The 24,837-nt window shown below is 39.1% G+C and overlaps 1 protein-coding gene across 5 annotated transcripts in view; it reads left to right on the forward strand.

Moving 5' to 3' along the window:
* The window catches only part of galnt13 (UDP-N-acetyl-alpha-D-galactosamine:polypeptide N-acetylgalactosaminyltransferase 13), a 118,567-nt gene extending 94,969 nt beyond the window's left edge, over positions 1-23,598 (forward strand). For 2 of the 5 annotated variants that reach the window (XM_042336499.1, XM_007889922.2), the window contains exons 9-14: positions 5,607-5,746; positions 6,766-6,864; positions 10,634-10,768; positions 16,082-16,111; positions 17,524-17,723; positions 22,017-22,074. In XM_042336499.1, the coding sequence (XP_042192433.1) occupies positions 5,607-5,746; positions 6,766-6,864; positions 10,634-10,768; positions 16,082-16,111; positions 17,524-17,709 (590 nt within the window). In that variant the 3' untranslated portion in view covers positions 17,710-17,723; positions 22,017-22,074. Of the gene's footprint in view, positions 1-5,606; positions 5,747-6,765; positions 6,865-10,633; positions 10,769-16,081; positions 16,112-17,523; positions 17,724-22,016 lie in introns of all 5 variants that reach the window. The other 3 variants (XM_007889923.2, XM_007889924.2, XM_007889925.2) reach the window with 3 other exon arrangements.
* The last annotated feature ends 1,239 nt before the right edge of the window (positions 23,599-24,837 follow it).

The following is a 24,837-nucleotide window of genomic DNA, read 5'->3' on the forward strand; positions in this document are numbered from 1 at the left end:
GATAAGGTGCTACATCAAATGCAAGGATTATTATTAGTATCACAGGAGTAATACATTCTCCTCTGAATTTTTTTTAACCTGTGAAGAGATTTTGCACAATAGAGAGAGATGGTTTTACAGAAGTTGGTTGAAATATGCATTCTGTCAGCAAGTTAAATTATGTATTCTTTGATATGCTTGATGAAAGCCTGAGGTTTTATCTTTTGAAACCGTGCGAAAAATAATTGTAAACAATAATAGTGTTTTCCATTTTTTTCCTTTATTTCATATTGCTTTGATGTGGTATCGGTTGGAGCAGTTTCTGAATCAAAATGCTCTCATCTGATATGGAAAAGCATTTGTCATTGTAATGCAAGAGTAGATTAGGTTTGTTAAAACTCACTGTGATATGAATTTAAATCAGGAGCCCTTTGCTCCTGCTTTCCATTTTAAGGAAAATCTTTTTACCATATTCCGTCCTGCTCAGTATACAGTATTATAAAAACTGGAAAAGTTCTGAAAATAAATCTCCAGTATATTCCAATAATAATAATGCAATAATTCTGTAGCTCAGTGGTTAGAGCACTCGCTTTGCAAGCGAGAGACCTGGGTTCGATTCCCTCCCAGCAGGGTGAAAACTTGGGCAAGTTTCCTTACTCCACACGCCTGATAATAATCCCTCAAAAAAAAAGTAGGTAATTTCAATCCACGAGTGTTTGTGGGACGTTGCTGTGTGCAATTGTCTTCCACATTTCGCCCACAAATATACGGTCAATTCACTTTACAGTCTATTCTGTGAAGAGCTTTGGGACGTCTAGAAGTCGTGAAAAGCGCTATATCTAATGATTTGGCACCTTATCACGTCTTCGAGATGTCTCCAAGCGCTTCACAGAATATTCTGTAAAGTGAATTGACCGTATATTTTGTGGGCGAAACACGGCAGCCAATTGCGCACAGCAGCGTCCCACAAACACTCGTGGATTGAGTGACCAAGTTATTCTTAGTAGGGAAGTGCTCTAACCAATTCGCTACAGGGCTTCACGATAAGCATGTTCCATTGCGTTCGTAAATTTGAATCAGCTAGTTTTCTAGAGTGAGAGAGAGAAAAAAAAATAACTGCTATTAAAAAGACAGCTCCCCAAAGCTCCGTTAGTAAAGCTACTGCAGCCGTACAGACCTGAAAGGCTCCGAGTTTGATTGCTGGGCTGTATGATCTCAGCCAGACAGTAGTATTGGCAACACAGTTGACCTCAGTCCCCTGAGCTAGAGATGGGGGTTGGGAGTGCTGGAAAGTATACGTAGGGAGACAACAGGAGACTACAGGATTAGCTGTGGCAGCTAAGGAGCCCTCTCTGATTCAGTAGCCTGGTGACACTTGCTATCTAGGCTGCTTGAACCTGTCAAACTATGTTAAAACAAGTGTCAGTGCCTGAGAAAGGAGGAGTGAAAATTGGAGGTTATAAATATCAAACAAACCCCCCAAAAAAGATATTTTGTTAAAACCAAATTGATTATGACTTGAAACTTGGTATAAAAGCGGATTTTTTAAGCCTTTTTTAAAAAAAATACAGCATCAAACTACATTTAACAATATTCAGCAAAATTTACATTGCTCTTGTATTATTGAACGAAGGAGCTAGAAAGCTACTGCAGATAGATCACTGCTTCTGTACACAGACACACAATTTATCAGAACCCAATACTCTTATTTATCGGTAATATTACGCAATCAATCCGGGCTGTCTTTAATGGTTCAGAGCTGAATTCTACGCACTGATTGCTGCTTGATGCAATGATAGCCTGTGCTTGCACTACACAATTCTGCGCTTACAAAGAATTTATCTTCCGTAGTTTACTCATCAATTATTAAAAGGGGCATTTTAGGACACGATGTAAGGAAAGCGAGAACATTCCTGTGCGCAGTTTGCGGGTTACGAGCCGCTATAACTAACCCGATTTTCAGTCATATTCTACATCAATACAGCGTGAGGCTGGAAGAATAATGATGCATCATTGACTAAGAGGCTAATTAAGTCTGTGCTGCGGTGACCGCAAGCATGACAAATCAGTTAAAACAGTAAATTGAAAGCGTCTCTCCTACAAAACCAATAATTGTGAAATTTTAAAAACATTAGCAAAGATCAAGGTAAAGGCAACATGACCTGGGATCTGTTGAATTATTCATAATCATAACAGCTTATTAAAGGGCTGAACATATAATAGCTTAATGATTCAAGATTTATTTAACCAGTGTGGCCATTAGCTCAGTATTCTTTATTCTTAAAATTATATTTCGGTCACAATAATGGATTCTATCGTACGTGGAAGGATGTCAGTAAATGGTGGTTTTGCTGTGCGGCTAATGGGATAGCAGATTTCTGAAATGCAGTTTCTATGGAGATGGGAAGAATGTTTAATATTTAAATAATGTTTCCAAAATGTGCTTTAAAAAATACAATGGAAACGGTTTGAGAAATGTGCAGCGTTACTGTGAACGGTGAAGTCCAACGTGACGGAAACGCAAGAGAACGTGCGACTCGATCGCGTCTGAATGAGATGTGCTGAAATTTGTAGGATGTGGAATTTTCCTAATGTTCACGTGGCAGTTGCTGTCAGATCGGTCACTGGGGGCAAGGAGTCATCCGACTCAGCTCCTGTTAATCCTGCAAGCCAAAGCCCTAACGGGTAGGGTGGTCCTAGCTGGACAAGTAGCGGGAAAGCTGGCCAGACAGCGATATCAATGGCTTTAGCTGATTAGACTCCAGCAGTTAACCTCAACACACGCTCCATGATCTCATAGAATGTCGGAACATACCCAAGGGGCTGAATGGTCTACTTCTGTTCCTATATTCCTATATTGTATTATTTTTCACGCTCAATTGTTTACTGTTGTTTGTTTGGACAAATAAGCAGGCCTTTTAAGTGAATTATATTGCCTGAAAAGTGCCCTTGAACTGGATGGATATCAATGGAATTTTAGCCAAGATTGACCGTGTTTCGAAGTAAAATTGTGTAACTGACTGAGTTTCTCACATTGCATGAGCCAGACTATTATTTGACATGCCACGGAGAGCGTGAACACTCTCCAAACATAGACTGAATGATTAGTTGTCATCTGCGCAACCATTTACAGTGTCGTACGTTGAAACATAAGAGGGATGATGCTACTTCTTTGATCCGTTGCATGTTAAATTATACAACATTCTGCAGTTTTTAAATTAAGATAAACATTTCACTGTTGATATTGAGAGTAACATTTAAATAAACTTGTACCCAGAGGACTGAGAACTCCCATTTTATTTAACAAGTGTGGGAGTGTATAATCCTTTGCAATAGGAATAACTGACTTGTTTTTAATGCAGCGTGAACCACAGTAATTCCATAGTTACAGAGAGTGCTGCAATCCATCATATCCTCCTCATCCAGGTTAACAACAGCACTTAATCCCACTCATCAGTCATTAATAATAATCCTTGCATTTGATATAGTGCTTTATTACGCCTTCGACAGGTTTGAAAGCACTTCACCCAATATACTATAAAACAAATTGACTGTATATTTGTGGGCGAATTGCGGACAGCAGAAGTCCCACAAACAGTCATGGGTTGAGTGACCACATTTTGTTTGAGGAATTATTACCCCAGAAAGCAATCCACCAATCGACTAACAACCGTGTTCTTACTTACTGCTGGGTAAATAGAGACGTGTGGAGTAAGGAAACTTGCCTAAGGTTTCGAACCCAGGTCCTCTCGCTTGTGAGGCGAGTGCTCTAACCACTATGCTACAGGACCCCTGTATTAAAAACTAATATTTTGGTAAATACAAACTTTAGACCTGTACGGTTCAAAATGCGAGTTCTGAGATCTGAAATGAATGTCACCAAAACTGTGTGGAAGGAGAAAAACATTTCCAGTAAATCAGATCCCAGTAGTGTATACTCGCTGTGAAACTGCCGAGGGAACTAGGCGCATGAACACTTAGTCCCCACTAAGGGGAACAAAATCCACATAAAAGAAGCCATAGCTTTTACGTACAGTCATTGAATACCAGTATTAAGCTGATCTACATTATTGCTGTCACAAGCGAAGGTCTGCCTTCAGGCCTTTTAAAGATATGCATCAACTTTTAACAAACCTTTTGGGAATTTCATTCTTCCACGTTTGACGTCTCAGCCAGAATATGAAAGTGCTTTTGGCTCTCTTTAAACTTTTATCCCTCGCAATTGAGAAGTGGAATATACGCTGTTTTTCAGCAACTGTAACCCCTCGGCTTCAAGTCGAAATGTTTCATTTCTATGAGTTTCAACGAAAGGCTTTGATTCTTGTGCTGTGCTTTGAATTATAAGTATTAAATCTTATCATTTTGCACTTTCTTGCAAGTGATGATACACAATATAAGCATCTATATTTCCATCTGGTGAATATCAGTGGTATTGCAGTCTGCTTTATGATCCGATCAGCTTTTGTATACTCTTATGTAGAGAGGATGTAATGTAACCTTCAACATATTCTAACACACTTTAATATATTTATTTTTGCTGTCAACCCCTCCCCTCCATGGGTGAGAGGGTGCCTTGAAAGCCTCGGTGAAGTTTTCATATCACTGTAATTCCTGTTTCAACATTATTACTAAGGTTGCAGGGGTTTGGGATTTTTCTTAAATTTCGACATGTATCAGTCAACATCTGATTTATTTTCTTGCGTTTTAAAAATTAACCCAATTATTTTCCTTAACTGCCCTAAATTGTGAAGACGTTTTTCATTTCTCATACCACAGAAAGGTTATAAATTTGTAGTCTTCGTTTTCATACCAATGATGTTTAGTATTAACTGACTGAAACAAGTATTACAATTCCGCAGATGTCCAAATGCCTAACTTAAGTGCATTTTTATGTTGCGATTCATTGTATTTCTTAAATGCGCTCTCATTAAAGTTGCTGGTACAAAATTAAAAGCTGTTTTTAACAGGATGCACTTTGTGGTAAAATGCTCTGCATATTTATTGCTGGCAGGAATCGAACACTTAAATCACTTAACGTATCGTTGCTCTTTACAGTTGTGCAAATTCCATGTAATGGGATAAAGTTTGCGAGGTTTGATAACTTCAACAACAACTTGAATATCTATAGTGTCCTTCATGCGGTGCAGCGACCCAGAGCACTTCTCCTAGATGGGAGCAGTTCGACCTGGTTTACTCTCTGTTTACTTTATTTATGCGGCATTTAAGAGATCCAGAATTTGGCAAATTCTTAATAATTAGGTTTACGAATTTGCAGAATACTGACTACGATAAATATCAATCAAGATCCTCATGAAATTTTCTACAAGGAGGGTCATCACTTGACGGTGAGTCTTGGGACGTCCTCCCGACATGAAAGGCACTATACAAATGTAATTTGGTATTGTATTGGGAATTGGACACAACCTTTTTTCTGAATGCAGTGGATTTCCGATGTATATCAGTGACTTCTGAGTCATATATCTGCTTTTAGTTTTGAGTTTTTTCTCTATTTCCAGGACATAGGTTGCTGCAATAAATAACGATTGCAATTGGAATCATCGGTCGGACTTGGATGTGGGCAGCGCTTTGTAAACTGTGTATAACCAACTGTGTGTCTGTGCTTCTAGGTGTGGTTAAAGTAGACTATGGGGATGTATCTGCTAGGAAGGGTCTGAGAGAGAGACTGAAATGCAAACCTTTCTCGTGGTACTTGGAAAATATCTACCCTGATTCCCAGATTCCAAGACGTTACTATCTACTTGGTGAGGTATGAATCATGTATTTTTTTTATATAGTTTATTAAGGTGATCCTGATCCATTTCTTGGGAAGTTTGGCAATGTTCAACATTAGTCTGAGATGGACATTTAGGCAAAGGTTTACAATGTTCAATTACTAAGCAAAGTCTTGAAAGGGTGGTGAATAAGAATTACACTTTATAAAGAAATAACTCTTTTGCCATACTCCTCAGTACTTCTATATGTCTATCCCTCTTTTAAATATCCCTATCAATTGTATCCCTACAATTTCTGGGGCAGATAGTTCCTCTCAATCCTCTGTATAAAGAAACTCTTCTAGTCCGTTCCAGTTCTAAGCGTAAGCCTAAACCCTTTTTTATCTCTTGTACCCTCCGATCTTTAAGCCATTTAACGGGAAAGGTTTGTATTACAATTTAATTTAGGTGTAAGAAAACCCGTGAGTATGAGCAAGTAATTGCATCCTGATATCCTTTATTTGCTGTCAATTATAAAACTAATGTAATTCATCACATATTGTGTTGCCCACTGACAGGTGTGAAATCCCAGTCAAGCAATTCCTTGTCTGATTAATTGAAATGAAGTGTGACTAATGCCCGAGTTACAGTGCACCTTACATCTCACATCAATCTGGATGCAGGTTGTGAACTATAACCTTGCCAAACTCCCGTGTGATTGAAGATTTACATTGGGTGCAAGATCGCACCAGTAAAAGATGCTCCCAAATCATTAATGAAGTGTGGCCGGTGTTATAATGTGCAGGAAACATACTGTAATCTGGAGGCTGTGAGAGTAGGTCAAGTGAATTCTACATTTAAGAAGAAGAGCATTTCGTAAATGAACAGCAGTGTTTTTCAGAGGCATTTACAGTCCACTTAACGTACTCTCTTCTGTGCGTTAGTCAACACCTGTGGTTTTTTCTTCCTATCCTCCCTGATCGGAGGGTACAAGAGATAGGAAAGGGTTTAGGCTTACACTCAGAACTGTTCCGATCATCTTTTATAACCAACCCTCCTTCCTGCTTGTGTGCAGATTAGAAACGTTGAAACAAACCAGTGTCTGGATAACATGGGACGGAAAGAGAATGAAAAGGTCGGCATATTCAACTGCCACGGCATGGGTGGAAATCAGGTACAGCATCACGTGATCACGGCTTACTAATAATAATAATAAATCTTGTGTTTGATATAGCGCCTTATCATGTCATTGAGACGTCTCCAGACAATGGTTTTACCAACGGCCCAGATTCCGACATTTTGTCAAATCCCAAATAGTTTGTATTAATTTGTGTTACTTCCCTTTCTCCACCCATAATTTTCTGCCCCCACCCTTTGGAATTCCATCCCGCAGTCCCTTCGCCTCGCTCCCTCGCTTGCCCCCTTCATGGCTTGTTTCAAGACAGTCCTCTTCGACCGCGCCTTCAGTCACCCTCCTACCCCTACCCTCCACCCCTCCTTATCCCAACCCCTAGCTCGGGTCCACATCCTCGACTGTCCAGTGCTTTGGGACGTCCTCCCGACGTGAAAGGCGCTGTACAAATGTGATGTAATTTGTTGTTGTAAAAAATACTTAAACTTTTGTGAACTGTAACTGCCATTTCCAATTGCGTAGAGTTGGCCAAACCATCAAACTGCTTTCAATAGGAAGCCATGAAAGATAAAGGTAGTATCGGAGAGGGAGGAATCGTGTAACTTGTAGTTGATTAGATGATGCTGTTGTGACATATTGGACGTTATTTGTTGCTCAGCTTGTCTGCTGTAAACTTTATATGACAATAGTGCCATCTACAGATTTACAGCACAAATTACCACAAAAAGGAAAGTTCAAATGCATGCTGTGTTTTCACATCTGGGGTCCCCATCCCTTGTCTATCGCCAACTGTGATTGATTGCCTTGAGTTGGTGGCCTAACATATGCGGAACTCTCTGTTTGGTTTGGATACCCTTAAGGCTCATCTATCGCACATCCGACTGACTTAAAACAAAGATACACAGTCACCACATTTTATAGAAAATTCTGGGAAGACGCTTCAGTTTGATAAAGTGCTGAATCAAATGCAAGCAAGTGATATCAGCGGCACTTCCTACACCTAGTGCATAGGCACAGCATCAATAGTGCTTTGATGTCCCAACCACGACTCCATGGCTTCATTATAATTGACCAGATATCGTCTGAGAGATAGGACCCAGACAGCCCAGGGTAGGGTTCAAGAGAGCACTTAATTCAGAGTAAGGGCGACTGATACTGTAATATCCAAAGGGATCTGGACATACGAATACCGATGGAGGAATGGACTTAATGGGCTGAATATCCTACATTCATTTTGCTCATTCAACGCACTTTTTCACTGAAGATGAAAACCTTTTAGGAGTCTTGACACTATGTAGTCAAAGAGAACAGAATTTGTCTGAAACAGTGCTGTGTTTTGAAGACTGCACTGCTGAGTGGGAGTTCCCCTTATTTGATGGATGAAAACAAGCAGTAAAATGTTTGATCTTCAATGATCCAATTAGCATTGAACTTAGACCTACAATTGAATCTTAATGGCAATGTGATCGATTGTAATTGTACAGTTTATTTGCCGTATCTTGAAAACATTGTCGTCTCTCAGCATAAAATAGCACGACATTAAACTTTTGCCCCACAGTCGTGATTAGGATATTTGAATCCATTAAGAAAGGTAAATTAAAGAACAATTTGAGTTCTCTTGGCTAATTGAAATGTCGGCCAAGATCAACATGATTATACACGCATTTGAGTCAGGCGCCTGTAGGGAATGATAGAATTGATTTTTACATTCTAAGCACACTGCATATGTTAAAATTGCCAAGCATTTTAACTCCCTCCCACCCCCACCCCCTTTACCCTCCACCACTTCTGACCCCAACTCCCCATTTGGGTCCAAAACCCCTGATTGTCCAGTGCCCTGGGACGTCTTTCCGACATGAGCAGAGCTATACAAGTGTAATTTATTGTTGTTGTTAGTGCTGCAGCTTCCATTGAATAATTGTTCAATCTTAGCTTCAGCGGGGAACTAGTGATTTGGAAACATCCAGTTTTCTCACTATATTGTGTCTAATGTTGAACATTTTAATAATTGCAAGATAAGGCGGTGGAAGCTTTTAATGTGAAAATGCCTGATCTATCAGCACTGTGTACAGTCGAACGCACATTTTGTTAAAAAAAAAGAGCAAACATAAGGAAAAACTGCTGCTGGGAGCAATCCATATTATGATTTGTTAGCAGCAAGGTAATTATTCCAAGCTTTAAACCTTGTCAGATAAATAATAATGCTACAACTAGCAAAGGCATTCACCACTGCATTTATGGGACGTGAAAAAGACCTTCAGTAGGTTGTAGTCTCTTGCATGAAACGTTTTTTTTTATTTTTGATTTTTTTAATTCCGATTCTGGCGTTGGAATCTTCTGCTTTGCAACATGTTTCCGAGGGAAATCAATTGTAAAGCAATCCTATTACCATACCCATGTCAATTTCAGTACTTACTCACTGGTTCAGTGAGCGAGTGGTATGATATGCTGCCAAGATTTCAAAAAAAAAGTGCAGCAAAGACAACAATATTATGCTGTGGAATATATAGTCCATTTTATCATTCATTTAACCAGATGAATTCAGTTCTTAATCTCAGTTTTACAATTGTAAACCATGAACCTAATTTCACAAAACACTAAACTTGAGGATTATTACACTTGTTCAACAAGTGGACACTTCAATGGGTTACATCAAATCCTGTATTTATTTGAAGCTTTCCAGCGCATCCCTGAATAACAGAGCGAAAATAAAATCAAACTGTTGCCTTTCACAAGCGGCTTTGTGTACGTGGCACAGGCTGACACTGATGAAAGCTCTGGTCTCCTATTTCCCTTACTCACTGCTTAGAGATTGATCGAGTCATGTGGAGATGCATTAACTTCGCTCACCAAAGCCCGCTGCTGTTACAGGTGATTGACCCTGCCCACCTGTGCGATTCCAACCCTTCACTATTTTCTTTGCATATCCAAATCGTTCAAGTTGACACGGTTATCTGAAGCTCCATGTTGGATATGTGTGATTTTTTTTTTGACATCTTCTAGACGGCAAGAAAAATGAACAAGCTATAAGGGCAGCGTGATGTCTGACTCAAGGTCACTGCATAACATGTAGTTAAATGTCTTTCCAAGAAGCTGTTGAGCTTACCCGGCACCTTACCCTTCTCTCCCCTTGTGCCATTGTTATGTGTTATGCAAATTTTTAGTTTGAAATAAAATGGAAGATGACCGTTTGCCACATGCATGCAGTTATTACGCGTATCTTATGGGAGCTCGGAGGCAGAGACTTGCCGAGTTCATGTTATGGAGCAATATCACTAAAATGTACTTTAGTTTTACACCTCTCGTGCGTCAATTTCAAATTTATAGTCTGGGCCAAGTGCAGGAGAAATTGAGGGGAACATTTTATCAGCCTCTAAACATCCATTAAGTTCACTATCAGTCCAGAGGAAATGGAAGAACTGATCATTTCAAATGACACTGTCAAGGCACTTGTAGGATTGAAAGGTTTTGTTTCAACTTGCTTGTATTTTTTTATTATCTTTTTAGTGCATTAAGAATGAGTTGTTTTTTTCCTCCACCGTTAAGTCTAGTTAGCTACAAATAAACACTGTTTATCGGTCACCCTTCTACCCCTGCCCTCCTGATCCCAACCCTCAGCTCAGGTCCAAATCCCTGATTGTCCAGCGCCTTCGCCTTCGGATGTCCTCCTGACATGGAAGGTGCTATGTAAATGTAATTTGTTGTTGTTGTTGGATAAGAGGGTCCACTGGCCCCAAAAGCAGAGGGCTTTCTCTAAGTGTGAAGTGGAATTGCTGTACGTAATATATGTGTGATTTGTATTCCTCTTCAGGTATTCTCATACACAGCAGATAAAGAGATCAGAACAGATGATCTGTGCCTGGATGTGTCGAGGCTGAATGGTCCAGTGGTGATGTTAAAGTGTCATCACATGAGGGGGAACCAGCTGTGGGAATACGATGTACAGGTACACTATATTATTTTAATTAATCATATATGATGTATAACATGTTAAGAGTGATGTTTTATCACGTCCATGATACATTAGGAAAATACAATTGGAGATTTCAGTGTTCTTACAATATCTATACATCCCACTGTATTTCTGGTATACATTTAGACAGTTTCTTTCTTATAATTCGCAAGTACTGTGTTACAACATCATATCTTTTTAATCTTGAAAATGATCTATTGAGCTGGTGTGTAGAGAGAATAAGGTGTTTAAAGGTTCAAACTATTTATTAACACAAGCACTCTAAACATTATACAGCCCACTCGCATTAACATCTATTTCTCTGTTAAAATGATGCCGTTTCATCCATTTTCTTCTAGATATCCATATGATTGCCCCATAATGTAGACTGACGCACACACACATATATATAATATTTACATATATTTTATATATTATATATATATTTGGAGAGCGAGAGAATTTCAGTTTGGTTTTCTGCCTTAAGAATGCATGTATAAGGGTCAAAGTACAAACCTGACTTTGGCAGATAAAGCTAGTTATTTCTACATGAAGCTGAGAGGAGTTTGCAACTCTCTTCCTTTGAAGAACTGTACGTGTTTTTATCAAGTTCTGTAAATATATAAGCGTTTACTGCACCATCTGGTTCGAAACTACACTATTTGCAAATTATAGATTCCCCCCCGCCCCGCCCCCCAAACAAATTCATTTTCGTGGATGAGTTTGTAAAGTAAGCTTCAATAGTATTTTTTGGTCAGCCTGGTGTCCTGACACACGTGGAAACCCATCACCGTGCTTAAGAGTATCCAAACCAAATTGAGAATTCCATGCATCCCACTTGTTGGATTGTTGGAATGGAAAGCGCTCTCTCGCTCTCTCTCGCTCTCTCCCTCCCTGGAGGGACACATCCTGCTTACCTAATTCCAGAAAGTATTAGGGGCAGGTTGGCAAGAGCCAAGGCTTGGGGATCCCAGAGTGGGTGTTGGTGGTGGTGCTGCTGGAATCCAACCATCTACAATGAACATCACAATGCTTTACATGTTAACTTCAACAGACACATCACCAAATAGTGATCCAGAGCATGAACCTATCCAGTCCAGTCCCTCGCCTATGTGTCCTATGACCATTTGAAACACACCAAACATGTGGCTTTACTGCCTTACGATGACCTTTAGACTCTTAAGCTACCAGAGAAGCTACGTTAGCAATGCGTTTAAAGAAACCCTAAAAAAAACCTTACAACAAATGAGTTATTATTGTTGCTTGAACTATTTACAACTTTTTAGAGGTATATTGCAGTATTATACAGTATTTGGAAGTCAGTTTAGTAACAATATTATATTCTACCACCGGATGGAGCCAGTTAAGCACGTAAACCATTGTGATGTTCACTTTATTACCAGATAAATATTAGTGGGCAAATAAATGTTCATTTCGCACTTGCTTTGCTGAAATCTTACTTGGTTTGGTTTTCCTGTTTTCATTAAATCAGATGACAAATGTTATACAAAATGTAACCTTATATAGCAGTTCAGATAAAAGACTGCACAATAAATTGTTCCGTCCCGGACAAGTATTTGGTTTATTTTCTAACAAAATACCCTGTGATGTAGGTACAGTTTTAATTGCAAACAGAAAAACTGGTCTGTAAACATACTGTCATAATGGCGTCAATGTTAAGTGTCAGTGCAATACGGACACATCTGTAATTTTGCAATTACTGTATTTCATCTCCATCCACGGAACTCAGAGCTTTTGCTTCTAAAAAGAGGGTTAATTAAACAAATAATATTTGGCCCCACTCTAGTTTGAGGATGACAAACTAAGGATATTGCTGCATGTTTAGTTGCTCGCTTGTGTTTCAGAGCTTTGAGGCACCAGCTTAATAATTCTTGTTCATGCGAGGGACTCTCAAGGAAGCCACCTTGAACGTGTACTTCTTTCTATGTTTAAAAAAATATTCTAATGATAATTTGGTCACTCAATCCACGACTTTTTGTGGGACGCTGCTGTGCGCGATTGGCTGCTGTGTTTCGCCCACGAAATCCGCAGTCAATTCACTTTACAGTATCATCTGTGAAGCGCGTTGAGACGTCTCGAAGATGTGATAAGTTGCTGTATCAAATGCAAGGGGATGGTCTGGAATTGAGCCTCGCGTTGACGAGATACTTTGTGGGTGTGAGACGTGGCATCATTTGAACATATTTCCTCACTAATTGGCAATGACTGTGTCAGGGCAAGAGGATAACCGGTGCGGGAACAGGAGGTGTCACACTGTGTGCAGCAACGAGCTCAGGTTAATGTTAAGGCACATGGTTGCAGCTAAGGGAAGAGAATTTTACCCTTCAGATATCTCATGCCGTACCTGACATGGGAGTACTCTGAAACATCTTCTGTACTGATATCCAGTGCCTCGATGAGCACAAAGAAATACGCCCACAAATGTACACCAGGCCCTCAGATTGGTGGTGGGGAGGTGGGGCGGGGGGGGGGGGGGGGGTGGGGGGAATTATCTCAAACGTTAGAGTGCAACAGAGAAGGATCGGTGCAGGAGGTTGCCGTGGAAACTGAAACCTCTCTGGCTGCGTGGATGCTCCAAGCAGTTTTCAGTTCATTCGGTGCTTTCTGACACCCCGAGTGTCTGGATGGATGCGGCAATTTAAAGTGGGAACAGTCCAACCACTGATTTTCGACAGAAAACGCTTTTCTATTGTTTTTTTTTTACTCACTGAGTCCATTTGGTATTGGGCTTTCTGTGACGCTGCTTGCCGCCACACTGGCAGCACGCAAGTTATTTTCCCGATTTACGGTAGTTTTAATTGACGTGATACTGGCCGGGTTTGACACACTGCCGGTCGGATTGAGCCGTGCAATTTCCCTCCGTTCCACAGCACAGATCCCAGAGACTACCCTTGTATAGTCACAGTGACATGGGCTGTACAGTGCTCCAGCAAATGACATAGTGCTGCCGGGACAACATTGTGTGTGTGTGTTGTTTTCACACCGATTTCACTTCTGCCTTATGTTATGTCCACCCCCTCCAAAAATTGGGTCACTCAATCCGCGACTGTTTGTGGGACGCTGCTGTGCGCAATTGGCTGCTGCGTTTCGCCCACAAAATATACAGGCAATCCACTTTAAAGTGTATTCCGTGAAGCGCTTTGAGACGTCTCGTTGACGTGGTAAGGTGCTATATTAAATGCAAGGAATAATTATGATTAATATTATTATCAAAAGCGTCACTCTAGAGCTGTTTGCTAAATCAGTACCAGGGGAAGGGGGGGGGGGGGGGGGTCAAACTAAAATTTGAAGCTAGATTAACCTATCCCAATTTTCCTTTAAACTTGTAATGTGTGTTGTATAGATTGAGTACATCCTGGAGAATAGCGAGAGAGTTTTCCAAATAATAAACCCCTTGTGTCGTAGTCAAAGTAACATTTACCGTACTTGTGTCATACCTCTCAGTTTCTATCTTGTAAAACATTAATCCCTGATGTGCATCCTCTATTTATAATCCAGTGGTAGCTAGTGAATTATTTAGAATGGTTTAATTTTATTGATGCTACCGTGAAAAGGAAATTATGGCCTTATAATGTGGAATTTATTTGTTTAGTACAAGTCTGTTGATTAAACTGCTAAATTGGAAGAGATAAACCAAAATGTAATTAGAAAATATTATCTAATAAACTATGTAGCATTGTAAACAGTATTCACTGCAGGAGATAAAGTAAAGTAAACAGATAACGTAACAGGACAAAAGGACAAATGCAAAAATCTAGATTATTCATGTATATATGTAGACACATACACAGTTTTCTTTGTGTACAATGCAAGCACAGAGGAAAAACATTCTCTGTTAACCAGAGCTCTTCAGATAAAGGCAAAAACAAATCTCCTCCTCCCAAGATAATAATAATCCCTGACTTTGATATAGCGCTTATCACATGGTTGAGTCTCAACGTGCTTCTCAGAATGCACTGTGAAGAGAATCCACTGTATATTTGGTGGGAGAAACACGACGGCCAATCGCGCACAGCAGTGTCCCACAAGCAGTGGTGGATTGAATGACCAAATTATTATTTTTTTAAATGTATTTATTTATTCTTGATGGGATTATTACTCCCTCATAATAATTATTATATAAAATGAGTACAAGGCATGAATAGCAACTAAACTACATTCCCAGCAGAGTTTGGTGTCTATACACAAAGTACAGTTACAAACAGCAAATGGAGTTCCAAAGCCCTACTTCATATTAAAGAGACATTGGTTTGAGCATGGACTATGTGAGCACCTGCCAATATCACAGTAATACATTGCTATGTCAACCAACCAGTTGTTAACTGCCTTAAGGCAGCTGAAAACTACCCAAAATCCAGCTTTTATCTTCACAAACTATTATTTCAATAGCACTTTGAGTTTGAAATAAAAGACTTGCAGAATGTGAGACTCTAACCCACTCAGCACTCAGACATCTCAGTCACAACACAAGGACTTGTATAGCTGCTGTGAATCTATGGATTCTATTTTGGTGAAGAAGCAGCAAACTAGTGTGGCGTTATTCTTAACACGCGGTTTCAATCTTTTTACGTACAGACATTGACGCCCGAAAACATTTGATTGATAATTTGAGCTGGTTTCATTTTTAGTTATTTTATGAATCATCGGTGGTTTATCACTTGCTACGAATGTCTGACAAAGAAGCTGCACAACTGATCTGTCTTGTGCATTTAGGGTACAATATTCATGGCAGATCACTGTAATCTTGACAAGGTTTCGCCCTGCCAGGGAATCAAACCCGTCGAGAGAACCCGGCTTCGATTCCCGGTCAGGGAAAAATCTTAGGCAAGGTTCCTTACTCCACACACACATCTCTGTTTACCTAGCAGTGAGTAGGAACCCAGTTCTTAGTCGATTGGTAGACCAGGGGTAATAATCCCTTCAAAAAAATGCGGTCACTCAATCCACGACTGTTTGTGGGACGCTGCTGTGCGCAATTGGCTGCTGCATTTCGCCCACAAAATACATAATCATTCCACTTTACAGTATATTCTGTGAAGCGCTTTGAGACGTCTCAACGATGTGATAAGGCGCTATATCAAATGCGAGGATTATTGTTATTGTGAAATGTTGGAAGTATACAGCAATGTATTATTATGGTAAGCATAATTCAAATAATAAGACAGCTATGCTGATTCCTTCTCAAGATAAGTTATAGTTTATCAGTTGTAGAGTTAGCAGTCTTGGAATATTGAAAGTAAAAATGTTGACACCTGAAATTGAGTGTTTATGCTTTTTCACTCATAGAATGCAGGCAAATGGGAATATAATTTTCAGGTAAGTTAGTTGTAAACTCACCCCATTATCTGGAGATTTTATTAAATGTTCCAAGGTAACTTTAACTCTGTAGCTCACTGCTGGTGCACTGAATACTTTATTACACGCTTTCACACTTGCTTTCCAATTTAATGAAGAAAGATGCTATTCAAATTGACTTGTTGGAATGTTTTGTGTGGTTTACTTATAAAATGGTAAATATTTCCTGTTGGGTAAATTAATATTAATCTCTGTGTCTCAATTACTTTAGAATTAATTTGGTTTGCACCACCAGTGCAGAGAAAAGTTATAGAAAATGAACATTGACACATTAAGTAACATATTAATATTCATTTTTTAAAATTCAGGATAGATAACGATAACCACAAAACAAAAGTAGATTGCATGATTTACATAATTGACAAATACAAATTATGAAATCATGTTTCATCGAATAATAAATCATATTTAGTCTACAATAAACTTTTTTTTATTCCTCATCTCACCGCCGTTCCATCATTGTGTTTAGTTGTAGTAATTAGATTACTTTGGTGGTGAATTTACATGACTTTATAGCAAAACAATTTTAGATTCCGTCATTGTCTGCTATGTCTAAATGTACGTTTATAATCACAATAATTGTTATAATTAATCCTTCATCTGTTGTATGCATAATATAGACAACAACTTGTATCTCACCAAGGGCCAAATCCAAAGGAGGATTGGATTGACTAGTGAGACTGTAATAGAACATATAACATACGGACAAGACAGGGATCAGAGTGGCCCAGATCAGTTTTTCCATTGCTGTGAAGTTCATAGAATTATAAACGTTTCTAGGGTCTGCCGGGTGTCTGGCACATAGGTAAACCATCACCGTGGCTTAAAATTATCCAAACCCAGCTGAGAATTCCATGCATCCCACCTTCACATGGAAATCCCAGAGAGAGATTGCTGGAATGGAATACACCCTCTCTCTCTCTCCCTCTCTCTCCCTGGAGGGACGCCCCCTGCTTAGCTAATTCCAGATTCCAAGTATTGGGCGCAGATTGGTAAGAGCTAAGACTTGGGGAACCCAGAGTGTGCGTTGGAGTCTAACCAGCTAAAACTGCATAGCTTGCCATTGATATCGCTGTCTGGCAAGCTTCCCCGCTGCTTGTCCAGCTAAGACCACACTACTCATTAGGGCTTGCAAGGTTCAAAACTGAAAGGTGGCTGTTCAGCTCACTGTTTTTAATTGATACACCGACGCTGTAACTCAAAAGAGTAAGAATTATGCTTTGTACAAAAATTAGGCCGCTAGCTTTAGGTTATTAACCCAAAAAAATCCACATCAGTCACTTTCCACTGTAAATGCTTTATCATTTTGCTTCTCATGATGTACATTTTCCTGTTTTGTTTTGTTTTTTCTCTTCATTTGTTTTGTCATGCAGAAACTCACATTTGTTCACATAAACAGCCAGTCATGCCTCTCAGTTAGAAAGCAGGATAATGGCAAGTCTGATCCTACTGTGGAGAGCTGTACAGGCAGCACTTTGCAAATGTGGATCCTAAGAAACTACACTCGACAAGAAGTGTTCAGGAACATTTTTTACAGCTCGACTGATTATTTTCTTTAACATACACAATAGAGGTCAGTAGCTAATCATCACTCTTTGCCAAATTGTGTTGTGTAGTCGATTAGTACATGTATTCATGAGGAACGAGCCCTGTATTGTGATAATCTTTGGATTTTATGGGGGAAGGAACACGCTACAGACTTGTGATTCACAAAAGGAGACTGCTGTGTGACACTGGCTGAAAATTGCTCACAAAATCTGCCTTAAACCACCACCAAAGTTAATGTCACCAACGTTTTACAAATTCGAAGAGGAATGGGTATTGTAAGAGAAAGCAGGATATTAATGGAACTGCAAGTACAGACAAGTACGTGAGTTGTAGCTTCAATAAATCTGTGAAACCCCTTGAGATGTGATAAAGCGCTATATCAAAGGATTATTAAACAACAGGGCAAGTTATCTAGTAAAATCTTTGAGGGCCAAAGTGCTGGAGGAAAAGTGGGAGAGAATAAACTACAAAAAAAGAAAAATAGCACTTAAATCAGCAGTCAACAGCGCATATGTTTCCTTCTGGGAGGAGAAAAAGCATGGCAGGTGTTCGAATTTGTAAAGAAAGTGCATTGGCTCTTTTTTCAGAAATAATATTTTTTTCCCCCTCCAGGGAAAATGTAATCAGTTCAACTAGAACCGAGTCCCCAAAACAGAGCAATTTCTATAATCCAAAGGTGGAAAAAAAACTTAAAGGAGCGGGAGATAAGATGGGCTGAAATTGCTTTGTGCTGTGTGTGTGCATTTTAATATAGAAGGTTGTAGACCTTACCAACCCTTGTGTTCAAAATGTCACCCGGTCAGTATAATTTGCTGAACACTTTGAGGAGATATTTAAATCAGGACAACAACAATTTATTGGAGTCTCAGTTCAATATCCGGGCTCACAATTTGTCCGTGTGTTGATTTCTGAGTAAACGCACAGCAGTGTTCACAAGGGAGACTTGGGCTTTGCTATTGCTTCACGGAGTATTTTCTAGTTTTATTCTGCAAATGTGCTTTGTGTTTTCTCTATCACAATCGCTGGGCCATGGCAGAATGGTGCAGACAAAATATTAAAATAGTTATTTCGAAAAACACTAAGTGGCAGTGGACACGGGGAATGAAAGGATAGGAAAAAAATCCCTGAGCCAATTGTTTTGTGGGTATCATTTTATCTCCTGCCCATCGCTAAATGCTTTAAAACTGTCTTCTCAGACAGGAAAGAAAAAAACAGAACAAAGCAAGCAAAGACAAATTTAACCCACGAGAAAAATGGTTTCGCCCACAAAGTATACTGTCAATTCACTTTACAGTATATTCTGTGAAGCGCTTTGAGATGTCTCAATGATGTGATAAGGCATCTTATCAAATGCAAGGATTATTATTATTTAAAGGACTCTCAAGTATGAGATTGTTTGAGCTCACTGGATTGATTGAGGTCTGCCTTGATAAGCTGGCCAAAGTAGTTTGAATGAAACCAAATGCTTTTTATTTTAGATCAGTCCATCAATCATAGATAAGGAATGAAAAGTTTTCTTTGAAGGTGATTGAATTGTAAGTGACTTTTCCTGCACGATTGCTGTTAATCACTGCTGATGTCCCAAGGGGACATTTTTCTCTTTGTAAATCTCAAGGAGACCCCCACTTGCCTTCTGTCCCCAGTATCCCCTACCCCTTTTCCTCGATTTTTTTTAATATATACATGACTCATTTTATTGAACTTCAAAAACTATGAAGAGATAAATCGATGTACAAAGGATGAGCACCGCAGATCTTAACCAGTGATATTAACCATGTGCATCTTATACCCTTGTAATACTTGCCTGCTCTGAGAAAGGGTTTCTTAATAATAGTTATCATAATAATAATCATAATCCTTGCATTTGATATAGCGCCTTTTTGCGTCGTTGAGACGCCTCAAAGCGCCTCACAGAATATACTGTAAAGCGAATTGACTGTATATTTTGTGGACAAAATGCATCAGTCAGTTGTGCACAGCAGCGTCCCACAAACAGTCGTGGATTCAGTGACCCTATTATTATTTCCTTTTGAAGGATGCTGAGATCAAATGTAGACTGGACTAACTCACCCCTGAACTGGGACCCAACAGAGAGGGGGGAGCTCCTAGGAGAGAGTGTAAAGTTTTACTTATAACCCCCTTTTTTTTATCACAAGGCAATTTCCATATTTATTTTTGCACTTGTATATACTGTATATTTTTATTTTGAGCTGGAATTGTACAAATTGTACAGCACGGTCATTATCATTGGCAAATACTTGCTTGAATTTCATATCTCATTCATGGGCGTAATGACTGTATGATAATGACCTAATAAAGAGGAACCTATTTTGTTTCATTTAGCAATTTCTTGTTCGTTTTGATTTGCTTAAATTGAACAAATTGCCGGATAGGGTGTAATTATTTAGGGTTCCCACAAACGAGTTAGATGGGAACAAAGAATTAATGTAACCAGTAAGAGGAAACAACATCTAGTTTTTTTTAAAATCTACTGAATTAAATAGATTGTTGTTTAAGTAAGCAAATCACTAATGCCTAGGTTTCCTCGTAAACATTTTAATTATGGACTAGATTGTTTCAAGATTGAATCTTGTTTTGAATATGTAGAACAAATGTGCTTCATGTTGCAGAAGATCTGCAAAATGATCATCATCCTGCTGCATATTAAGAAAAATATTGCAATATATACATTGTATATATATTGTCAATTGAGAAATATCATGGAAATCTAGAATATATCTTCTTTGCTGTGAATACATTTCTGCTAAAACATTGTTCAGATGTTAATGATGGTGCAAAGCACATTTTAGTTTGTGAAAATGTCCCCTCGCTAATTGAATTGATTATAATCCTGTTCTGTTGAGCAGTGTTGTGTTCTCAGAGGACTATTGACACTTAATGGCTTTCCTTCGAACTGAGGAGAAACCTGAAGCTTTATGGTATAATCCATCTTAAGCTGCAGTGTTCTGACATAAAATGGAAAAGTTGTGCTGTATGTAAAAAAAAACTCTTACGTAAATCAAGGTTGGAGACATGAAACAAGAGTACCGGTCTGAAAATTTCCTGAGAGCTAGCGGAGATGACATAAGCAGCAATGATGTGGCAAACCGCTGTGGTGCATTGGAAAAATAATAATTGCTAGTGATGGTGCATTGATTTACTAAGTCGCTTGAAGCTAATCGATTAAAGGGTTAATTAATGCACTCTGTGCAACCTTTTTTCATTTTTGGTTATTAAGCTCCAGAGAATTTTTTTTTAACTGATATCAAATAACGTAGTTTTCGTCCATTGTCCAAAAAGTAATGCAGAGGGACAGCATGGAGCCTTTTGCCACGCAGTGTGTGATGTACTGCCTCACTGGGGATTTTATATAATGTTAGATTGCTGAATATGTCATTCTGTGGGGGAACCAAGGCATGAATGAATATGTAACTCAGTCGGACAGGGTTGTGTATGTCAATACGTGTATGTATATATTCCCCCAAGGAAAAATGTAATCATTTCTAATCACTATGTTCTTCTAAAAANGTTGCATGTTATTAATTCAGCTATTAACACAGCACAATCCACTGTCATTGTATTATTATTATAAATAACATTATGTCTTTCATTACACTGGGTCAATGTTTTAATAATCCATGCACTGTGGATGTGGCATTAATATGATCGAGGGTAAATAGAATACATGCCATTCCACTGTAACTTTGAAACTCTTTTTTCTGAGTCTCTTTTAACAGAGTCAGCATTAAGGAAATGTTTTGAGTGATATTGATGATTGGCAAGAGTGATGCAGATTGCAATTCCACGTAAACACGCCGAACTTTCTAAAATGGTATAAAAATAGATCGCATTTCAAAGCCAAAACGAGGGACTGTCATACCTAATAAATGATACTCGCTGGGTTTGCTAGCCATAAGTGCACGCATTACTGTTCTCTTCTGAAATAAACATTAGCATTTCCGTTTGATATGTTGAAGGGCACTGGGATTCCAATGGATCTTGCATGGCTTAAAAAATATAAGTCCTGTTCTAAATGTGCTAACTTTTTTAAAAAAAATTGGCAGTAGAGAACATGACTTCAGGGCTTGAAAGGAAATAGAAAGGTGGTGTTTTTGAACACGAACCCAAATGGTGCGAAGAATTATTGGTGCATATGTTTCATTGCCCATGAGCCCTAGTGTCATTGAACTAAGATAGAATAACGCAGCTGTTTTGCGGTTTCAGGTGTTCTGGGTGTTATTTAAAAAGCAGATGTACTTTCCAAACTGATTTCTCAGATCATTGCTTTCTCTCCCCCCGCCCCATCTCCTCCCCCCAGAGATTAACACTACGACACGTGAACAGCAATCAGTGTCTGGATGAGCCAACCGAGGAAGATAAAATGGTTCCGACCATGAGAGACTGCAGCGGAAGTCGATCGCAGCAGTGGGTCCTGCGCAACATGACCTTGAGTGCCTGAAGTTGGCTGGAGCTTCTCTGACCCGTCGGCTTCTGCAGGGTTCCTATTGCGATTCTTCATTAAATATTTTTTTTAAACATACAATGGACCGAGAGGGTCCTGCACTTCTGTGCCCCCCAAGTGAACTGAATCCAATTCGGAGCCATTGACAACAGCGGTTAGAAATACAGATGATTGTTTTTCTGTCAACATGACATGGCTGCACATGCCTGATCCAAGTCTGCATTTACGTTCACAAGAAGCACATTAGGAGCTATAAATAGCATGGTGAACTAGCTATTGCTAACACTATAAAACACTCGAAATGCATCAGTTGATAAACCTGCTCACAGTCTTTAATTCTGTACAATTAACAGCGTTGGAAACCAAGGTATGGAAACAAATTCACGGAATCACTTGAGAACGGAAATATGTGGGACAGATGCCTTAAAAGATCAGATAAAACATGCTGGTTATTTTAGGAGGAATTTTATCGTCTATTAAAAACAAATTCCGAACACCGTTCTAAATGCTTGGATTGTCCCTTCAGTGACGGTTAGTGCAAATGTTGTTAACTGGCAGGTTTTAAATGGTACAGAACTATAAGCGGAATGAACCACTGTTTTTTTTTTTTTACAAGCGCCAAGTAAAACTGCCATACCTGATTTGATGTCATCATAGAACCTTTTGCAGCCACAGACAATATAGTCCTGATGATGATATCTTTGAAAATGTGGGCAATCATTATATTATCCTGCTTGGGTAATACAACGGACCAAATTAAATACCTACATCATTCAGCCCTGCAACTTGTCTAGATGGGATCGTATTTGCACACGAGTGCTATTGGGATATCAGTCACTGCACAGCGACAGAGCATTCAAACATCGGATTCCAGTTATTAGGAAACGGAACATATCAGATAGTATTCCTGACAGGTTTTTTTTAAAAAAGTGGACCCCGGTTTACAGGTTGTCAACCTTGGTATTAATGTGGCCAACAATTCCGACATAGAATAGCATCTTCAGAAAAGAAATCAGTTCCGGGGATCTGAGTACGTGGCATAATAAAGCTCAAGCAAACGATGGTCAAAAATGGAAACTATTTTTAAGTGCACCTTTCGACATTGGCAAAATGCGATAGCTTCTAGACTAAATCCATTCCTTTGGATACTTTGCTTTGACGTCACATATTAAAGCTTTCTTAGTTCAAACTGTTTATGATTCTGTCTGTACTGTGTTTTCAACTTGGGGTGACAGCAAGTTTGGCTTCTTTTCGGGAGCCTGGGTTGAAGGTGTACAGCATGTGCAATATCCATCAAGGCCACAGCAGTCAAAGTGATAGGCTTGGGCAGTTTTTGTATCATAACATGCTCTGTTGCTCCTGTAGCCTGCGGATGTTGTCATTGTATTCTTTGCTGTAAATTGAGCCATTTGTACATTTTTGTAGAAATTAAATTTTATGAATAAGAATTCCGGCTGTCTTTCGTTGCGATTCTTTTAATGAATGCAAATTGCCTGCGACCTACTGAGAGTTAATGCGCCGTTTTATCAGAGGGAACCACAAGAATGAATACTGGCAGGTTACGTTAAGGAAGATATGGGTCTATGATTTCATAATGAAAGGGAATGGAAAAAGCAGATTTTCAGTCTCGATTTTTTAAAAAAAAAAGTGATTTGTGTTGAAAATTCTAAAGTAATTGAAGATTATTGCACAAAAGGGGCCTTGTCCTCATCATGAAAGCGTGTAAAAATGTCACGTTAATATATTACTGTACCTGGACTCTGCTCCAAACAATTTGTGCTCAACAGCCCAGGAAATTGATGGAAATGTTTGTTGATATTAGTGCGTCACTTTAAAACATGTGGGGCAATGGTACACTAACATGCCATTCTAGGGAGAGGGAGTTTAAGATGGATGTTGACACCAAAATTTCCCAAGTGGTGAGATCACATCTCACGGAACACCATCTCACAGACCCTCCGTCTCAACCCCTCCCTTGCCTCCTTCAAGACCTGTCTCAAGAACCTCCTCAAGAAACAATTCTTCATCTATGCTTTTGGTCAACATGTTTAAATGCCTGACTGTCCAGCACCTTGGGACATCCTCCCGATGTGAAAGGCGCTGTGTAAATGTAATTTATTGTTGTTGTGTTTTCTATTATAGCTGTCCATATTGCCTTGTGATCTTCAAGATATTGCTGTGTCCTGAGATCACCTGATGTTGTGACTGAAGAAAAACTGGAAGATGTAATATAAAACATAAGACAAATGTGTGAGTTTACACGGAGGGAACAGGACTAAAAACAGTTTTGATCCAAGAGAAATGTGTGTTTGGAGAGAACAGATGGAGTAGATCATGTAACGTCATTTCTGTTTCATGATGGTTCCACTTTTAATATTTCAAGCCAAATATTATGCTAGTAATAATAATCATAATCCTTGATTTGACATAGCGCCTTATCAAGCCTTCGAGATGTCTCAAAGTGATGTGATTATTGGGTTTGGACCATGAAAGCAATGCGATGAAATCCACAGGATACATATAATCAATGAAATGTTGACATGTAGCTGTTTAATAGAATCGTGCATTTTTCAAACCATTTATATAAAATTCTGCATTTATTTTTATTCATTCCAAAAAAAATCAGAAATTCTATATTTTAGCTATCAATATTTAGTGGAAAGTTAAGGAACACCGG

Source organism: Callorhinchus milii, unplaced genomic scaffold (assembly GCF_018977255.1).
Source record: "Callorhinchus milii isolate IMCB2004 unplaced genomic scaffold, IMCB_Cmil_1.0 Scaffold6, whole genome shotgun sequence".
Lineage (NCBI taxonomy): Eukaryota > Metazoa > Chordata > Chondrichthyes > Chimaeriformes > Callorhinchidae > Callorhinchus > Callorhinchus milii.